The sequence below is a fragment of the Tribolium madens genome, unplaced genomic scaffold, assembly GCF_015345945.1.
Source record: "Tribolium madens isolate multiple individuals breed KSU strain unplaced genomic scaffold, Tmad_KSU_1.1 Scaffold_96;HRSCAF=242;Tcas5.2_LG5, whole genome shotgun sequence".
NCBI lineage: Eukaryota > Metazoa > Arthropoda > Insecta > Coleoptera > Tenebrionidae > Tribolium > Tribolium madens.
The window spans coordinates 618,713-640,030 of NW_025401068.1; the positions used below are offsets into that span (position 1 = coordinate 618,713).

A 21,318-nucleotide genomic window follows, 5' to 3' on the forward strand; every position below is an offset into this window, starting at 1 on the left:
TTATAGTAACTAGATCATCATGTATCTTTCACAGCGGTTGAATCAAATTGGCAATTACTGCAAATGAGCTTGCAAGGTCTTAGGTAAATTGCAAATTTATCAGTTGGTGAATATTAAAATGAACCTAAAACACCCGTTCCAAGTAGTTTCACTAGAATTTTTGTCAACTATGAGAAAATTGTAGCCAAGGAAGTTTCTGAAAATAATTACGGAAAGAACACTTTTCAATTACATTGCTTTAAAAAATTAACTTGATTAATAAAGTATTTAATGCCATGAGGTTCCATTTTAGGAAGTTGAGAGTACATACAACGCTTACTAAAACAAAACAAAAAATCCGTAACTATCATATCAACTACTAATAACCTCATAAATATCACAAGACTTGTGACAATCTACAGTGTTCCGTTTTTATTGTTACAAATTTACGCAGGTGATAGAATGTTCAATTTTAAGATAAAAGTTTCCTATGAACATGTATTAAAAAATATTAAATAGGGGAGCTACATCCCCTGAAAGGAGTACATCTTTTAATGGATTTTTCCAATATTTCAGCAACCATTGTAGATAAAATTACACAATTTTGTACAACTGATAACCTTTATACACCCAAACGAATTCAAGACGCCCGTGATTAAAAATTTCGACAACTGATCTTTGAATTCGTTCAAGTGTTATCAACTGTACCAACTTTTATAATTTTATCTATTCTGGAATACTAGGAAAACCCCATTAAAAAACGCATCTCTTTCAAGGGGTGTAGCTCGCTTACGTAACATTCTTTGATACTATAGCAAATGTTGAATATTAATATCAAATGAAATAACAAATGTCATACTAAAATTTAGCAATTTCCGAATATTGTTTTGATACAATTTCATTTATAAAGCACCTAAAGCTAATAGTAATTTACTCTTAAAAGATATAATAAAATTTCGATATCGTATATGACTGTGACAAAAAATGGAACATCAAAATTTTACACTTTCTAAAAATTCACTGTAATAAAGCAGGCTTGACGTCCATTATAATTTTTCAAAATCTCAGTATATGTCGTACCACACCTATCGCCATTGCTGTCACTATTCGGGATGTTTTTTCTGTATGAAAACAAAAATTTCTCATTAAGGCTCCAGACTCCCTGAAAGCTGGCGTATACCTATTACATGTAAATTTATTTCATTGTTTTTAGCCGCAAATTTAGACTTGAAGAGTTTCTTGATGTTTGTAGTGTTTCTCTAAAGGTAAATGGAGACCAGGGAAATATTCCCGCTTTAAATAAGTTAGTAGATATTTTTTTATTGAATAAAATGTGAAAATTTTAATTATTAAGATTTTTTGATAACGGTATACAGTATTGAATTAAAAAAAAACAACATGTTATAAGTAATTTAAAACTAGAGTGCCCTGATGTAATGCGAATTTGATAACTGTTCTTGATTCTTTGATATAAAGCAAAAATTAAATTGAAAGTAGGCAACCAATAATACACAATCATTTCATAAGCTCCGGTACCTGCTGTAAGATATACGACCGCACCCTAGGGTGTAACCCACAACATGATCGTTCTATTGCGTTTGTTCAAAGCAAAGATATGCATCTGCACCATCTGCAAAATAAATGGTCATTTAATTTCAACAATAGTATTTGAACCGACTAATCCATTTGGTGTTGCACCTAAAAATGTTTTTTCTTCAACAACAAAAAAGCCGCATGAGTCTACCTTGAAACCTGTGATTTGCTCAAACTTTTCCTTTGCTTTTTCTTCATTATCAATACCCCATTGTAGAGGTTCAGGCAATTTTTGAAATTTAGACACACCTACACTATATAAGATATTTTTTACAGTATTTGCTGTATTGGTTTTACATTTCATATTTATAATTCTTCCAATATTACTAGCTGTTAATCTGTTATTTCTTTCTTTATCCCACTGCTCATTATTATGTTGACCAATTGTTTCAATAGGGATTTTTAAAATATTGCAAGCAGCCAAATCATTCAAAAAACTCACTTTTTATTTTTTCATATGTTTCCATTGGCATATCTATTATGTCATCAGTCGCACCATAATCGGAATCTGCATACGAATTTTTTTGAATACGAATCTGAATTTCTGAATACGAATTTTTCTTTTATTTAATTTCGCAGCTTGGGTTTCTGTGAAATTATTATCGACATCGTACAAAAGACTTGAAGATAAATTTGCACCTCTTTTTAATGCCTGCATGAACAACTCAAACAAAGAACTATTTAATAAATCAGAATATGCAACTGCATTTGTTATTTGACAAACTGTTTTACAGAAATACGAAGCGCAATTTGAATGATCACCAAAAATATGTGCGAGTTCATTTAAAATATCAGTTTTCTGTTTTCTGATGAATTGTACAGCTTTCGTTTTTTCTGTATTTTATAGCTGAAACAATTGCTGTTCTAAATTTCAAGTAATTGTTGCGCAAGAATGTTTTTATATTTATGTCGGATCGGGGAGTTTTAGCGATTTCTTTAATTTTGGTACAAAAAATTCGTAGTATGTGATATCGGCATTCAATTTTTTGAATGAAATAATTAGGTCCWTAGGGTCTCGCATTACGAATTTTTTTGTAGACATGCATTTTGCATTTCCAGTTGTGGAATGTTYAAAGCTGCGCAAAATTCTGKTAGTTGAGAATAACCAGCACCTATTGCTACTGTGCCACAAACAACTGCTTCATTTACTTCATTTGTGTGATTTTCTTTTTCGGTACTAAAAGTTCCTATTGCCCCACACATACTACATTTGTATTTAAAAACACTTTTAAACCACAAATGTGTTTCTAGAATGATGTTAATGTTCAAAAAACTACAAGGAAAAATGTTATGTTTTATGTTTTTTAATTCCAAAAATAAATGATCTATGTCAACAATCCTTCGACCACTTGGAACAAAATTTTGTTCTTGACTAGTTTCTTTGTCAATAATAAACACTTCATCGTCATCGGAACTCGATTCACTTGACTGAAAACTACATTCTGCAAGACTTGATTTACTTGGAAGATCAGTTTTAGAACCTTTTCGTTGTTTTTCCAATAATTACGCATCATTTTCGAATTTTTCTTTTTTTTTTGAAAGAAATTGTTTAGAATTATTACCCATAATTTCAATACAACGTTTTCAACAACAAGTGATAAGAAAATTTCAAAGCACTGCGGTGGAAGAGAGCCACTAGCAAACTGCAAAAAGTAAACAAGTTATAAAATTGTACGTTTTCAATATATAAGTCCCTACCACCACCATAAAATTTAGCAAAACCCACCACTAAACCTTGTTTTTCAAAATTTTCTGGAACTGGGTTGGCATAAGCACCTGGTTTATCTGAGCATAATGACTAATAATGAACCAAAAAAAAAGTAATTTTTTCTTTTGATTTTGGATTTTGCTCGTTTCAGGTGAAGCGAAAAATGTTTCTCCTTTGCAGTTTTGATGTAAAATGAAAGATACATTTTTTTAAATTTGTTAATAAATAATGATTTTTTGTTAAAAATGACTTTGTTTTTTATCTTAAAGCTATTTCTTTGAGTTGCTATTTATCAAAATTATGTTTTTCCCACACTTTTTTTATTTAACTTGCGAAAACTCATTTGTCAAAGTGACATTATTGTCAAAAAATTATTCTAAGTCCAAAATCAAGAGAAAAATGAACTTTTCTTTCTACTGAGCTAGAATCTGAATCTCTGAAATAAGAGAAACTCATGGATGGTGAAATTCTGTTTGTTTACTTTATTTCCATTTTATGACTAAAGGGACCAGGCACCAGGTAGAGAAGGTCGGATGATTGACAGCTGCCACAGAATAAAAATCTAAATAGAGTATGCAACTTACAGTACACCAAATCTGTACAGTTCATTCGGTACCCTAGAGCCTTAAGGTTCAGTTCACAGTTCACACACACAGGATAAGAAAAGAGCCGGGGTGATGATGGCTATGGCACAGGGCACAAGTATTAGTTATCAGCAAATTTCCTGGCATTTTGACGTTTGAGAAAATTTGAAAAGTCAAATTTAATGTTAAGCCCGCTTTACAGTGAATTTTCAAAAAGTATCAAAAATTTGATGTCCCATCTCTTTGTCCAGAATGTTTGAATTTATAATCAGAGTCTCGGGACTTTCTCTGGGTAGTTGGTGCTCTTGATGCAAATCTGACAGAAATTAATTTGAGGTTAAAGTCTAAATAACGAATCAACACACATTATATTGTATAAATTACAATAAATGCTCAAAATGCCCTGCTTTCATTTCGAAGCATTTTAAACACGTTATGGATTTCGTACGACGCAACAAAACTTTGAAATATTTGGCGAAAATCTTCCACACGTGGTGTTATTGAGCATTTCCACTCGCATGCACGTTTACCTAAGGTAGCTGTAAAGAAATCATTTATTTCCAACATTGGAAGTTTCACACTTCAGTTTTGTCAATTATACAGACTGTTCGCGGATTGCGAGCAAATATTTTAACCACTAAGATAATTTGTTATGAAAAGTCGAATTGAAGACCAAATAAATTTCGTATCCAAATTTTTTTGTAACTTCCCCCCATGATTTTCACAAGCCGTTCAGTGTGCCTGTCCTTGTTAGTTGGAAGTAAAAATATCAATGAAAATAATTTGCATTGAATGTTGAGCGTGAAAAAAAAGGAACTTTTTGCCAAAAAAAATTATCAGTTGTTTACATGCGTGAGTTTAGTCAGTTGTTAAAATTGGCTGTAAAACTGACAAAACTGCCAATTTTAACTTGTTTTAATGTGTTGTGTTTTAGACTTTAGCCTTTTACAATTTATTGTTATTTTTATATTATTTATTGACAGGTTTAATTGTTGGCGAGGGAAGTGTGATGTTACTGGGAATTTTTGTTGGTGGTTGAGTTTTTCAAAAACATCCGTCTTGCGCATAACAGCTGGCCAGTCTCAGTTCTTCCTTGACTTGTGCCATGCTTCACACGCTCAACCAACGAGAATGCTTCGGTAAGGTCAAATTTTCCAATCGTACATCAAAAACTAAACGACTATATTTTAGGCTGAAGAAGATACAATAAAAGTTTCGAAACGTCGCGACGAATTTAATGTTTTTTTATTTCCCTGTGTCCTATAAACCATCTTCTATGCAATCAGGTTATCATATTTCAAGGACAATAAACACAAAATGGAGGAAAAATTAGTGTACGCAACTCAAATTAATACCCTCGAAGGGCTGCGTGTGCGAACGCAAGCTTCCCCAGTTACAATTTATTAAAGTTTAAGGGTGTCTGAAAAGGGGTTGCCACGAAGTTAAGTGTCTGGCAATGGATGAGGTGATTTCTAATATTATTCCGAAGGAAATATAAAAAAATACGCTTTTTTATTTGACAAATTTAACTTGATATTTTTTACTTCTTTGTTATCTGTTGTCTCCCAAAGCCACGATAACTTCATACTTACCCATCGTTCCTACCTGTGTTGGAAGTATGCGCTGACAAATTTTCAACTTTTATAAAATTACGAAGGTCTGGCGACCGCGGGCTCTTAGACTATTATTTATTTGGGAATAAATTATACAATTCATGGTACTCCTGTCATTAAAAAAAGTCTTTTGGGTACTTGGGAGAATTACCTACTTCGAATTTGACAAATTTTTTAAAAGTAAAGTTCCGAATTTCGTTTTTTACAGCCGACTGCGACCTATGAATATGACAGATTAAAAAGCTTAGCAACAACAACAATAACTTCCGAATTTTAAAAAGTTCGGGACACCGTCGAGACCTTTGAGTTTAAAGTCAGCTTAGCTTCTTCCGAATAAAACATATGGCACGTATTGTTCAAATAAAAAACAAAGAACTGTTTTCTTTTCAAGTCTGAACCAATTGTAAAAACTTGTTTGGACCCTCTTAAGGTCTCTCATAATATAAACCTTTTAACCTCCTAAAGTGAGAAAGATTTGTCACTGTTAAAATAACTTGATTCAGAACATTTAACTCTTAACATAGCCCAATGTTCAATTTAAAAAAGCATGGATCAATGCATGGGTGCCACTTAAAGATAGTCTCAGTAGCGTATCTTCAATTTAAAAGATACAAAATAAAAATCTGCTTTATTTATGAAGATAAGGACCAGTTTCATAATCGAATTAAAAGGACTTTGAAGATAATTTTAGTTTAGAATACGAAATTTTTGTCAACAAGTCCATAGTATTCAACACATTCTAAAAAACATTTAACTTAATGCTCCTTTAACTCCGATTATAAAATTAGCACTTACTGTAATTTACACATTACATTAAATTTTTCAAATGTGTATGTCTATGTAAAGCTGATATAAAGAAATGAAAATGGATTTTTCGTAACATAAACCTGGTTTCCATTATTTGGTACTTATACTCTTGTTACTGCTTATTGATAATAGCTCATAATATCTAGCTAGTAGCTAATAACATACCAAGATGTAATGAATGTCATAACAATCGCAGATGTTTTTGATTTGACTTCTGAGCGAAGCGACAAACATGGCTGTCATCTTTAAAAATCTATATTAAGGAACAATAAATAGGTATGTGAAAATTAGCATAAAGAAACTAAAACGTTTCTTGCATCCCTGTACCTATATTTTTGTAGTTCAGTCAACAAATTCTACTCAAGTCAAATATTTGGCTTGCGTTTTGCCTTTAGGAATTACAACACGTTTTAATAGGGTCATTATCATTATTCATTAAAATATTTGTCCATGTAAATTAAATGCATATATTGTTAGAAATTTGTTTTATCCTGATATTTAAGGTTTGAGACTAATGCTTCAACCAAGCGCGTCCTCTTGTGAAAACATGGGTTCAAGGGTTGTTTACCAAGTTACAACGTATTTGATTAGTAAATTTACAAGTCGGGAAAAGATATAATTACATAGTTACCTTAAAACAAGCAAGTCACTACTTATTACCTATGGCGTATCCATCGCCACCCTGGCAACATCGCAACTGCGTTTTTTAGGCGAAGTAGATCAGAAACATTTGATTTCCGTGTAAAAGAAGAATCTGTGTTACAACTAAATCCTGCTGACAAGTTTTCTGTCAAGAAGCTCCACTCTTATATACATACAGAAAAAAACATTGTGAAAAGTGACAGCAATGGCCGATGGCTGTGGCACAACATGTGCAGAAAAATACAAATTTAAAAAATCATGGATTTTAAAATAGATAGATATTCCACCTACTTATTATTATATGTATGCATTACCTATAATCGAACAAACGTCGGTTTCTTCCAATGTATACTTTCAGATGCTAGAAAATGATCTGAGATCATTGTATGTCTTCAAAAATTCAGAATGCTCAACTAAATATTATGGTAGGTAAATCATCATATAATAAATCTGCCAATTACTCTTGCGTAATTTGACCTGCTTAAATAAATAAATGAATGCTGTGACATTTGACCAGACACGTAGCGCACAACTTACATAAGTAATAAAAGACATCTTTAAAATTTCTGGAACAATAACATTTTCGTAAATGCTGTCATATTCTATTTACAATTGCTTTGCTGATTTCAGTCGTTTTACCAGAAACGTTTAAATAAAGTTTCCATAATAAGTATTTTCTTATATTTTGTAGCGCAACAAAAGATGAAAAATCACGTAGCACTTGTACAATATTAACACAGATTGATTTAAAATTGTGTTCACTACCAGCAACGGTGTCTGAAAAATAAACTACAATGGTTGCCGACGGTGATTGCCAGCACAACGTTTGCTCAGGTGCCAGAAGTGGCGCCCAACTGCTATACTTTTGCAAGTCTAAAAGTCAACATTGACCATATTTTCAAGAGCATCTCTGTTTTGTCATTTGATTAAATAATTTATTTTAGAATAAATTTATATACAGGGTGTTTACGGTCTTGGAGTTGACAATTGATCTGGTAATAAAAGCATACAGAAATAAGGTAACCGAAAAAATACTTTTAGAAATGTCATCATTAAGAATGTTATTTAACTCTAAAACATTGATACAAAGTTTGACGGTGAGTGGAATTATTTATTTGTTAAAATATAATTTCATTGTTGCAATAAATAAGAAAATCTTATCTACGACAACGAAAGCGAAAAGTCATTTCATAGTTTTGACACTGTCATCATTTAATTTGCTTTTGCCTTAGTTTTAATCAAGCTCAAAAGAAGGCAAAATAACTCAATTTGCCTTAACCGAATGTTTATAGTTTCTGAGATAATAGGGTGCAACCTCCACTTTGGACGTCGGAAAAATTGTTAAAAAAATTGCAGTATAAACGAAAGTTGAACGTTTTGTGTGTTTTATCCCAAACTTTATATTGCTAGTAATCGGTAACATTTGAGGTAAGGAAATTAGGTGATATCTTTAATGAAAAAAATTATTCAAAATTTTTATTGTTTTATGTTTTTTTTTAAAACAATGTAATAGATTTTAAAGAGCTAACCTTAGAGATCATATTTGTTTACAATTTGAGTTGGTAAAGTTTAAGGCTTTAATTTAAAGGCCGATTCACACAAAGTGTCATTAATGTCATTCAGAACGAATTTAATGACATCAATAATGACATTTTTTTTGTCACCCTATGTTAATTACGTTGTTAATTTTAATTATTTCTTGTAACCTGGGGTACACATATTTATTTGAGAAAATACTTTTTAGGGAAGATTGAGGTTAGGATTGTTTGAATTTTTGCATGGTTGCCACCTTAAAATGATCTCTTTCAACGACTACTTTGATGCAGATTAATATGAAAATGAGTATACTGTTGGCTAAATATGATATTGATTATTTTTTCTAATTTGCGTTTATAATACGTTTATTAACGTCTCCAGTAGGAGTCGTTTATGGCTATCTATAAAAGCACACTGTGCTTTAATGAATTTAGGGTTATTTAGTTTTTGGATGCCGCTTCTGACTAACAAATTTTGCGTTGTTGCTTCGGCAATTTCGCGAATTTCGGGCGGAATGCAAACTAAATTCTGTTTCTCATATTTTATTTATTATTATTACGTTGTAACACTAATAACTAATAATTTGTAAATTTTATTTTTAATGACAGACGGCAGAAATGACTCAAAAAAACAGGTGGGCGTCGAGTGTTACCAACCGATACTAACTAACACAAAATTCTCTAGGCGATAAAAATATATATTTTTTTAATTAAAATAAGAAAAAAGGGGGCGCAAATTAGAAAAAATAGCATAAAATACTCGTTTTATAATGGCATTGGCGCACTCATCCCATAGAAAATCAACCTTTATAATACTTGTTCATTAATATACTATAAACGTCGTGTAAAACAAACAAATTCTCGCATTTATTACAAATAATCATGGTGCCAATAATAAGATATTATAATATAATATAATATCTTATAAAATAAGGTAGCTATATAAAAAACAACTAAGAAAAAAATTAAAATGTAAAGGTTTTTCGCATAAACAAAAATATTCCTGTCCAATTCAAAATTAACTAAAAGTCAAATCACAATAATTTGAAAATAAAAATTAGCTTGTTCATTTTTATCTTGGACTATTCTCAATAGAAAATTTTCCATTTGTCGTAACAAAGATCTTAAATTACAATCTGTGCAAACAGTTTAGTGTGTTGTCCATGTCAACTTCAAATAAAAGTGCTTGGTGTGTTACGCCTCAACAAAGACCCAGTTGCAGCGCCACACAACAGTTTGAAACAGAAGTCGTTAGTAGCACAAAAATCGTTCGCGGAAAGTAGCCAGTCCAACTATGACGGAAGAAAATATAACAAATGAAGATGCAAAATATTTAAATAAAAATACACGACTCAAACGACTAAAAGAAAAGTGTCAAGGTATGTATCAGTAGTTTATTTTAGAATAAAACTGAAAGTAGTTGATATTTTAGGTTCGTTGAAGTTTAGTTTTGTGTTTTTCAGTTTAATTCATGTAGCGACTATTGTTATTGCTGCTACATATTACGATAAATGTACTGCTGAGCCTGACATACCAAAATATTTACTATACTTGGGTAAGTAAGATTTTATTATAAAAATATTTTACTTTCGATTTTTAGGTATTCTAGGCCTAGTTACCAAATTGATAAGCCTTTTCAAAAATTTCTTAATAAAACACCTAAGTGTTTCTCCGATATTATCTTTTATTTTAACAGGAGAATTAACCTTACTTATTGTTGGTGGGTCTGGGTATCCAAAGAAAGTCAAGAAATGTTCCATTTATTTATAGGGTCATACTATGTTTACAGGGAATATGAACCGAACTATGATTCTGATAATGGTGAACCATATTGTAACAAAACTTTGTATTTATTTGCATTTATTTATATGACAGTAATTTATTCCCTAATATTCCTCATAATGTTAATTGTTGGATGTTTCGTACTCAGTCTATTGCTGCTTGACAAATACGTTCCTCCTCATGATACTGAGGAAGATAAAATGGAGAGGGTGGAGATACCAATTCCAACAGAACAAGGAACAAAAGCCGAGATCAAAGAATAAATGCACTTGTATCTACATGTTCTTTAAAATGAATAAAAATACTTGCAACATCATGAGTTAATTTATTTTCATTACATACATTTCGTGTAAAAAACTAAGCTTAAAAGCACACTGCACTTAGCGAAAAATATTGACTGACCTACAAATAAATGAGTTACATAAGTTAATTTTGATTGGCTTGGTTTATGCACGCCCACAAATGGCGCCAGGAATTCTAGTAAATAGAACGAAGGTCAGTCCCGTTAGTAGTTTTCAAGCAATGTGTGGGGATGCCTCAATACATTGAGATGTGGTGATCCTTTACTTTTGAGAGTGAGTTATGGATGAACAACATCAAGGTGATGATGGGAAGAATAAAAAGGCGGTAGTAAAGAATTCCATAAAAACACTGAAGGAGAAGTTTGTACGTGAGTACAATTTATTATTTCATTCCTCTCTTCACACTTTTACATCCTACACTAAAAAATGTAGATTAAAACTGTTTATGATTTCATTGATCTATTACATATTTTTCTTGCAGCTGGATTGAAAGTCACTCTTTTAATATCTGCTGCTCTAAATTTTTCTATGTTGGTAATTGGATGTTTAAATGTTCACAAATGTCCCGTCAATAAAGATATTCCACTTTTTTTAATAGCCACTGGTAAGTTATATTCTGTTTATAAAAAAACGCTCTATTTTTTTCTTCAACAGGTGCTATAGGATTAGTGGCTAAGTTTGTAAGTTACATACGGGAAAGATTATCAAAACACGTACAAGTCTTATACATCGAATCAGCATTGTATAGTGTTGAGACTATTTTTTTTTTCTTAGGTGAGTTTTATTAAAGAATTGATTCATTTTACAATATTCCCGTATTTAAGGAACTTATTGGGTATACAAAGCATTTCAACCCAGTTACGATCCTCTAGATGGAAAATCGTATTGTAACAAAACAGCTTATTTGTTTGCATTTGTCTATGTAACAGCATTTTACGCTATAATTATTGCAACTTTGGCGGGATTTTGTTGTTTTATATGTTGTGCCCTGTGTTTGTTTGCCATAGCTACGAGAACAGGCAATCCTGAATCTCCACCTGTAAACGCTGAAGAAACTCAAACGTCAGCTCTCAAGGTTGACGATGAAACTGCTAAAATCACTCTAGTCACCGAAACTCCATAAAAACAATATATTATAATAAATTTTCACATGATATAATTATGTAATTTATTGAATTATTATGTTTTTATAATAATCTTTTTATTATCAAATAAATGTATAATATTCTAAAAGTTTATTTCTTAAAATAAAATCCCCAAATAACTTCTAACAGCAAACAATTACGAGTACAAAGGATTTAATATCCGTCTGTAGTTGATACTGATGGTGCCAACTATTTAGATTACCACTCTACACAATATGCCAAACCTAAATTCAAAACTAAAAATATAAATGAGCACCGTACAAAAAATATATAAATAGAGAAACAAGTATACGCGCTGCTTTACATACTGGCGCATGTGTAATTAAAGTGTAAAGTTGTTTGAAAAATTTACCAATATGTCAAATGCAAAAACACTAGGAACTGTTATCGATATAGAAAAACAAGATAATGAAAGGAACACACAATCAGAAGAAAGCGAAGTTCTGGAAAAGGTCAAATTGAAAGCACCGCGTAAGTCAGTAATGATTAATGAAAGAACTAGAATGGATGTCATTAAAAATGTATTTTCCTCGAATATGTATGTATCTCAAAAAAATATCTAAGCTGAATTCAGTTGTATGGTACCTTTTTTGACTTCAGTGTTATTAACGTGGTTAATAAGACCGGTGTACTGGACTGAATATTTAATTTACTGTTCATTTTCAGCTGGAATAAACGCTTCGCTGGTTTTACTATATGCCATATTCTTCTTCATGTTTGTTATAGGATGGCTAAATCTTAATAATTGCTCTGTCAGTAGACTGATACCAATATACTTAATTGTGGCAGGTAACATTTTGCAGAAGGTTATGTCAATCATTATAGAGTTATTAGGATTTGTAGGTGCACTAACTAAAAGTCTTAGCGGTACGACGGATAAGCACTTATTTAATGTGGTCATTGCTTTGGCTCTGTTTTACATCGTGTGGCATTGCTTAGGTAAGTAATCACTTACTTTTTGATGTAAAAAAGAAAAAAAATGATATATGTTCCTAATTTATATTTCTAAATTTAAACTGCGTGAGTTCTATTTTAATTTAAATTTATTTCCTACCTAACCATCAGATATCGTGGTCATAAATTCGTATGATACAAATCATTCTAACATATTGGAATACGTGTTTTGGTGCGGAAACGGAACCACATGTAGAAGGTTTATTTAAAATATGTATACATATATTTTAGAGTAATTAGTTAGATACATACAGTATGTCCCCGGATTGAGTTTACAAGAGGAAACAATTTTTTATCTTCGATTTTACGCTAAAACTGCAAAGGAAAAAAGTTTTCGCTTTACTTGAAACCAGCAAATCTGAAATTAAAACATTATTCTAACTCAGTAGAAAGAAAAGTTCATTTTTCTCTTGATTTTGGACTTAGAATAATTTTTCTATACTTTTTGAGTCCTATCACATTGGCGGTTTTATTATTTTGACAATGATGTCACTTTGACAAATGAGTTTACGCAAGTTAAATAACACAAATCTTTGTGAAAAACATAATTTTAATAAATAACAACTCAAAGAGACAGCTTTAAGGTAAAAACCAGTCATTTTTAACAAAAACTATCATTATTTAATTAATAAATTAATTGTCAAAGTGACATATAGTTGTCACATAATTAAAACCGCCAATGTGATAAGACTTAAAAAGCAGAGAAAAATTATTTTAAGTCCAAAATCAAGAGAAAAATGAACTTTTCTTTCTACTGAGTTAGAATAATGAAAGATTTGCTGGTTTCAAGTAAAGCAAAAACTTTGTTCCTTTGAAGTTTTGGCGTAAAAACAAAGATAAAAAAAACTTTCCTCTTGTAAACTCAATCCGGGGACATACTGTATATTTAGATCTTCGAAAGTACTCATATTTTTTTTTAGGAACGTATTGGGTCTATAAAGAATATCAACCGAATTATGAAGAAACAGTTGGAGAGAAATATTGCAACAGAACAACATTCTTACTAGCATTTTGGATATTAACAATACAACATACTATACTTGGTTTTATTATTTTATTGTCTGGTTGCATAATGTTAATGAAAGATGACTTTGTAGGAAAAAAATAAAAAAAACGCTGGTTGTAGAAGTGATTACACAAAACCTATTTTTAAAAATGAAAATAATCTATCTATTTTGTAAGCTGGATGGTATGAACTGTTATCAATGGATTTAAAGTACACTCTGTGAATTACCTCTGAAACTACAAAAGCGTAGTTAGAATTACATTATTATAGAAAAAAATGTCTTATAGTCTAAATTTCAATTATAAATATTTTTTTTATTGAATCCTCTATGTTAAAATTGAATTTAATCTACTCTTTTCTTCATGTTAAAATAAAATTGTATCTTCTAGATGATAAAAAATACATCCATTGTTGTATATCTGCGGTTGTTAGTTGCTAACGATCTTTGACATTAGATTTCATTGTTGAGTTTTACTTTGACATTTATAAATATCGACCAAATTGACTACAAAATTAGTGAGGATTGAATAAAATTTTATATTGTACACGACGATAAAATCTGCATTATCTTTTCAAGCATATTAGCGTCGAGGCGTCAGCTCTCAAAGATAAAATTCAACTTTATCGTCTTGAATAATAAATAACTATAGCATTTTGAAATGGTAACTAGCGTTTACATAGTTACAAACGAGTCCGATAGATAAAATTTACCGGCCTCGGTCGGTAGTAGTCTACTACCGGACCGTAGCCTACCTACGGGACTCATTTGTAACTATGTAAACGCTAGTTAAATTTTTATTTTCATAATTTTTTGTTTAATTTGAAAGGGATCGTTGCAGTATTCTAAAAAATCTTATACCCATATACGACCGTTAGCATTTTGTATGGCCTTGCAAAAAAAAGTATTTGCGCAGACATAAAAATGTTGCTACGGGTTTAATACCGTAAATAGTTATTTTTACAATTTCAGTGCACACAATATACAAGGTGATTCTTTTAGAGCCTACATTAGAAACTTTTTAACTTCTAATGCAGATAATAATTTGAAACTTTGTACACAACCCAAGTCGACTAGTCTAAGTTCAATTAAATTATTTTCAAAATGGCTGAACTTCCGGAACTACGAGAAATTGGCGCCAACTTTGAAATTTTAAATGGTACCCACTTAATTTTATTGCATTGTTGAATTCTCCTCTTTAAAATAAGTAAAATGTACCTAGTTGTTAGCACTTATCTGTCATAGTTTTTGACATATGTCAATTTTTTGGTCAAAATTTTCACTTGCAGGGGTTCATTCAAAACATCACAGCTCTTGAACCCTTTGCGATAAGTGAATATTTTTTTTTGCATTCGATAACCAAAGGTTCGAAAAGTTTTCTAGAATTTTCAAAATTGTCAACTGTCAAATTGCAAGGCTAGTATGATTTTTTGAAAATGATCATTACCAAACCGCTATAACTCAGTTTTTTTCAAATGAAATGACTCTATTTTCTCAACGGCAATCAAAAGTACATTAATTTGTAGAGGGACTTTTATCAACATGTCCTATACCCATCTCTTACAGTTTTTGAAATAATCACGAAAAACATGTTATAATTTTTATTTTTATAGTTAATCACATTGGCTTTGAAAAAATACAATAAAGATATACCATAATTAATACAGATATTCGATATGTTTACCATTTTCAAACAGTCCAAAATTCGATGGTGAACTGATTTGAGTGGCTTCCATTATTTCATTTGGTTGAAGATTATTAAATGCCGTCTCAATCCTTGCCTCAATTCTTCGTAATTCCGTATGGGTGTTGTGTAGACTAAATCTTTAATACGTATTGATCATTTTCCAAAGCCTACGTGATTGACTATAAAAATAAAAAACAAAAACATGTTTTTCGTTATTATTTTAGAAACTGTAAGAGATGGGTATAGGACATGTTGATAAAAGTCCTTCTAGAAATCGATGTACTTTCGCTTGCCGTTGAGAAAATGGGGTCATTTCATTTGAAAAAATTGAGTTATAGCTGTTTGTTAAATATCATTTTCAAAAAATCATATAAGCTTTGCAATTTGACAGTTGACAATTTTGAAAATTTTAGGAAACTCTTCGGACGTTTGGTTATCAAATGCAAAAAAAAATATTGACTTATCGCAAACGGTTCAAGAGCTGTGATTTTTTTATAAACCTCTGCAAATGAAAATTTTGAGCAAAAAATTGACATATGTCAAAAACTATGACAGATAAGTTCTAATAACTAGATACATTTTACTCAGTTTGGAGAGGAGAATTCAAAAATGCAATCAAAATAAGTGGTTACCATTTAAAATTTCAAAGTTGGCGCCAATTTCTAGTAGTTCCGGAAGTTCAGCCATTTTTAAAATAATTTAATTGAACTTAGACTGGTCGATTTGAGATGTGTACCAAATTTTAAATTTCTATCTGCATTAGAAGTTAAAAAGTTTCTAATATAGGCCCTAAAAGAATCCTTGTATACGAATATAAGTATGCACAAAAATTTTAAAATAAAGTTTTATCAAGCAAATAACAAGTAAATCGCAATTATGAGATAGGTTTCCATTAACTCACAAATTCACTAATGTATTGTAATCACGAGAAGTGAGGAAAATTATTGCAACTGGATGTATGTACTTCGTAAATAGAGCCTCAACTACGTACGTTCAATGAAGGATAGGGACGGTCTTATGCAGAAATGCACTACCAAAGTTTATATGTTGAGGACTTTTAAGTGAATATTCCGGGAACGTGAAATACACAAGAACCCAAACAACTTGTTCTAATTACTTAACAATGATTTACATTATAAGCAATAATTAAGAGCTGGATTATACGAGTATGTGAGAATTTGTAGGAGTTTTTACTACAATTTGTCTTTGAAATTCAATTACCTAAAAATTGGTTTCAAATTGCTGCAAAATAATGTTTGATTCAGCTTCTCTCAACCAAAAAGGTTTTTTTATGAAAAAAAATCTTATGGAATGCAAAAGTAGGTTAAACTTTAAACTTTATTGTCATATATAACCATTCAAAAAATTTGTACATGAAAGGTTTGTCTTTTTTTCTTACTGAAAGCTTCTAGGTAATCTACAATAAAGCATTCTGCCTGAAAATATTTTGTAAAAAAATTGGTTTTGTCACTAAAAATATCATCACTTTTGGGTTCCGTATAATAATTATGAAGTATGTACCTCTTTTCTTTTATTAATAGTAACTGAGACTTTAAATTAATATGGGTCCGATAGTAGACATTCTGTATACGTGCTCCTTATTGAATCATAGAGATGGGACGACAAATGCACCTGGTGCATATGCACCAAATAGGATAAATATTAAACTTCTTGGAAAATCAAACCTCAATTCTTAATTTAACTTTATATGTGGAATCTAATATTGTAATGTATTGTAATGTTCTCAAGGCTCATATTGTAAATCACGAAAAAGTCATTAGAGACTGATTTTATTAAAACCAAAATTTAAAGTTTAGAGAATTGTTAATTTTTGTATCAAGGCACTAAAGTCTTATTCTTCATTACGATTGTCTGTTTAGTTGCCGAGGCGATAGCCGCAATATGATAATTTGAGTTCATGGAAATGTTTATTGGTTGCAGTAAAAAACTGTGTTTTAAAACAAACATTTTATTAGTATAAATTACTTGAAATAAGCATCTTTCTCAATCTACTCACGCTTCAGTTTCATTGTGCTTCATACCCAGTCAAACTAGACTCGGAGACAAAATTAGTAATTCAATTCCGACAGATAATTAATTTTTCATTAATGTCAATTAGTTGCGCTTCATCATGTTTCATAGCTGCTTAGACATGCAAACTATGCTGCATACGTTTTTAGTTATACATAAGTTTATTTGTTAGTTATTTATTCGAAAGTAAATGTTAAAACCGTTATTATTTTAGTGGTAAAGTTGATACATTTGAAGCATCAGCACTAGAGTAGAAAATAACAATTTCGCTGATATGCAAATGTTTTGATATACTCGTAATTGTGAGTCCTTGTCTAGATGAAACATAAATATAAATGAGTTTTGTTACACTTATAATGCGATATTAAAATTTTAGCATCCTGTGTTTTAAGGGTTTTTAAGGTTAATTTCAAGTAATACGTAAAAACAAGTTCAAAGACTAATTTTTACTACATTTCACCAACTTACTCTAGCTTTTGAAAATAATTACCTGCTATTACCAACGAGGCAACAATCTTAAACGTTAGCACTAAAGTTGTTGTAGTGTGTTAATAAAAGGTGTATAAGGGTGTACAGTGTGATATTTAATTTAAGTATTTGAGACATATAATTAAACACAATATTTAACAATGATATGTACCGTGGCGTGTCGAAACTCGATGAAAGCATGTAGAGCTTGTTCTAAATCTGGTGGCGAACTGACGTTGTCAAAAATGACTGAATTTTGACATTAAACATATGTTTATTATTAAAAAAATATTGTTCATAGGCGTCGTATGAAATGACATTTCAAAACCACTGTTATTCTCTAAAAAATTGTAATAAGTAGGTACTCATACATAAGATGAAGAATGATGAACAAATTATTAAATTGTTAACGCATGAAAAATAATATTCCTAACAATCCTTGTCTTCAAAATTTTTAGAGAAAAAAAAGCACGCCCATGTATTTTTTTTATCTTACCCAAATGGGCGCACTCCAAGTGTCTTTTCTGTCACTGTCAGTTCGCCACCAGATATGGAATAAGCTCCACTCTAAATCAAATAATTTGCACTTATTTAAAAAGAAAACAGATCGTTTGGTCAGCAAAGGTCTCTCCAGATGCTACTACTTATAAAACAGGTTTACTATGTGTTTACTGATAAGCTTCTGTGAATAATAGCACGAGTTGTCAGCCAAGCAATACCTGACACTTTATTTCCACATAAGTTTGTGACAGTATTTTGTAAATGACGTCGTCACTCAAATTAATATTGTTTTTATTCACGATTCAAGCATATATAAAGAGTTTCAAATTTAGAGCTGTCTGTTGAATTTATGAGGCTTTCAGATGAAATCTGATGCTGAACAAGCTCAAATTTTCAACAATGTCACAATATCACACACCCCAAAGGATTTACTGCATCACGTTTAAATTAATCTATGACGAAATAAAACAAATACTATTTAATTCACGGCAAAGCCGAGATATTGTTGAAATAGGACAACCCAACATTGACAAGAGATTTCAAAATACATTTAGAAGTCGTTTTCTGTGGAAAGTCAACCATCTGAATAACACGTGAAATAGTTTTATTCAAAAGTAGGATATAAACAGGATGGCGATCGAAGACCTCTGGCAACCTCTAGAAAGCTTTTCCTAGCACATGCGATACAATTTCAAGACGCGTGTCTGTTTTTTAAGTGTTGAGATGTATTTTTACGATGAAGATATTTGCTTTAATATATCAAATGGTAAAAATCTCGAATAATAAACATAGGGATTTATAACACTTGAGTAGTAGGTATCTATAGTTTAATCAAATTTTATCAAGTGTCTATCAGGTATATCTAGATGATATTTGAAACATTATACTAAATGTAGGTCTTCATATTCAGCGTAAGTAACAGAATTGTGTGATGTGTTGATTCTTAGAGTCAGATAGAAAGAACCCTTTAAATAACTACTGAATACCTGTATTACCATTAAAATCTACTTTTATGAAAGAATGGCCCGAAACATCGTTTGGAAGCCAATCTCTTGGATACAATAATATATGTCCTGGGTCAATTCTTAGATAATACTATCAATCTCAACTGGAGGGGCATCATCCGGTCATTTATATTGGATATCCCCTAAAATACACATAATAAAAGTGAAAAGAGCAAATATTTTTTATTCAAGAATACAGAATAGGAGGCCATTTGCCGACTTCATTTCAATTTTTTGTTTGCATTTACAGTAAAAGCTTGCATGAATCAAGATAAAGCAAGAATTATCATTTGCAAGAGTTTGTCATTTTTGAGTGAATGTTAATTCGTGGGGAGATGCATAAAAACTAATTTTAAATTAATTCAATCTAAAGGCAAATTTTCCAATTATACATAAATTATTAAATAGGTGTAAACACTACTTTTAATAATGATAAATTACGTAACTAATAACATTGATAACATACTGTCTATCGACGAAATCTATGTAACAGTAGAAACATTAGAAAGTTTTTGCAAACCGTTTAGTTTAACATTAACCTTAACAACAACGTCATTTAATTGTTGTGTGTACGTCTTTCAAGGACAAAAGGCGTATTCCGTCAATTCAATTCACGTAAACGTCTTTTTTTGATTTCTTAGCAATGGCCATTTGTCGTAATACGTTAAACTTTTTTACGATTTGCAAAAACTCTCTAATACAGGCTGCGCCAGAACTCGCGCCCCAGAGAAAAATGCCATATAAGGTAAGATACCAGGAACATGGAAAAAACGTTAAAAAAATTATCTATAAAAATTACGAAGTTATAAGAGTTTAAATTTTGCACTTTGACTCTATTTATTTCTGTTGGAAAAATCATTTTCAATTTTTGTTTGCTACAGGCTGTTAGAAGAGGAAAGAAGGAAGCTGCATTCTAAACTGTAACTCTGTTTAATGTTATTTGTGGCTTTTATTGACAAAATTTTTGTATCTTTACTAAATAATTGTAAAAAAACATGTACAAAATCATCAGTATCATTAAATACACATAAAAAACTTCAAACGTCAAAAAATAAATGTCAAAATTTTTTGACAGAGAATTTTTTAAACATTGTTTTCATGTTCCTGGTATCTAATCTTACTTGAAATTTTTCTCTGGGGCCCGAGTTCTGGCGCACCTGTATATTTCACATATAAAAAGAAAACAATGTTTAGATTTATTATTAATTTTATTTCATTCGAAAAACCTTGTACTCATGTTATCTACCTATCGATGAAATTAAATGGAAGCCGGTCTTGGAATTAAGTAAGTGAAGAATAACTTTGCGACTGGAAATAGATGATAGTTTCATAACCCAGATAACTTTTAAATATAACCTATTATTTTTATCACAGTCAACATTTTTCCAAGAATAAGAAGCAGAAATATAAAATAAAGTGCTTTACGTACTCGTATGTATGTACATACATACAGTGAAAAATAACAGGGCAAATCAATATCGAATGAAATGGGGAAGATTTAAAAAGCACAAATCTCTAGCATGTCAGCTAAGCTTTAAGAAACAAGGTCTGTATCTGCAGGGACAAAAAGGTAATTTTAAATGCATTTCTAAAAGAAGTCGGGAAGAGAGTTTTAACAACAACAACAAAGTTAATATAAATCCATTTTCACCTCTCACGTTTTTCTTGTTTAGAAACACGTAATACGGCTAGTGATACGTACGTAAACTTAAAACTTTCCCAATAAATCATACAATAAAATTTAGATCCCATATGACTTTCGCAAATTTTGATGCAACATTGAACATTCTGACAGGGAGTTAGAAGCTTATCCAAAGCACATTTTCGGACTCATGAATAAATCATTCATATTGAAATTTAATTAGCTGGTAACTTATTTGTAGGACGTGAATTAATGTTTTCAAAGACCTATTGGAAGTTTCATTTAAATGATCTATAGTGACGAAAGTTGAATTATCGCAGTATTTCCAAGGTATTAG

General features: G+C 30.8%; 4 protein-coding genes and 1 long non-coding RNA gene across 10 annotated transcripts in view; 4 read left to right on the top strand and 1 right to left on the bottom strand.

Moving 5' to 3' along the window:
• Positions 1-21,318, bottom strand: part of LOC123013991 (RNA pseudouridylate synthase domain-containing protein 2-like) — a 344,356-nt gene that overhangs the window by 33,228 nt on the left and 289,810 nt on the right. The gene's annotated exons all lie outside the window — the stretch shown is intronic.
• LOC123013999 lies at positions 3,732-5,097 on the top strand. Its single transcript, XR_006413292.1, has 2 exons — positions 3,732-5,003; positions 5,056-5,097. It is a non-coding gene; the product is annotated as an uncharacterized LOC123013999 (long non-coding RNA).
• Positions 9,616-10,559, top strand: LOC123013995 (transmembrane protein 272-like). The gene is made up of 4 exons (XM_044412881.1): positions 9,616-9,840; positions 9,894-10,016; positions 10,062-10,181; positions 10,232-10,559. Exons 1-4 carry the CDS (start codon positions 9,756-9,758, stop codon positions 10,504-10,506), a joined length of 603 nt encoding a protein of 200 aa, XP_044268816.1. The 5' UTR covers positions 9,616-9,755; the 3' UTR covers positions 10,507-10,559.
• Positions 10,743-11,778, top strand: LOC123013994 (transmembrane protein 272-like). Its single transcript, XM_044412880.1, has 4 exons — positions 10,743-10,913; positions 11,027-11,149; positions 11,200-11,319; positions 11,370-11,778. Exons 1-4 carry the CDS (start codon positions 10,826-10,828, stop codon positions 11,666-11,668), a joined length of 630 nt encoding a protein of 209 aa, XP_044268815.1. The 5' UTR covers positions 10,743-10,825; the 3' UTR covers positions 11,669-11,778.
• Positions 11,830-13,769, top strand: LOC123013996 (transmembrane protein 272-like). 4 transcript variants are annotated; one of them, XM_044412885.1, is made up of 5 exons: positions 11,839-12,161; positions 12,357-12,479; positions 12,525-12,629; positions 13,565-13,687; positions 13,742-13,769. In XM_044412885.1, the coding sequence occupies exons 1-5, from the start codon at positions 12,047-12,049 to the stop codon at positions 13,750-13,752; spliced, it is 477 nt and encodes a 158-aa protein (XP_044268820.1). In that variant the 5' UTR covers positions 11,839-12,046; the 3' UTR covers positions 13,753-13,769. The 4 variants fall into 4 exon arrangements, 3 of the variants coding, with proteins under 3 accessions (XP_044268819.1, XP_044268820.1, XP_044268818.1); XM_044412884.1 differs by having other exon boundaries at positions 11,830-12,161; positions 12,534-12,629; positions 13,565-13,769; XM_044412883.1 differs by having other exon boundaries at positions 11,841-12,161; positions 13,565-13,769.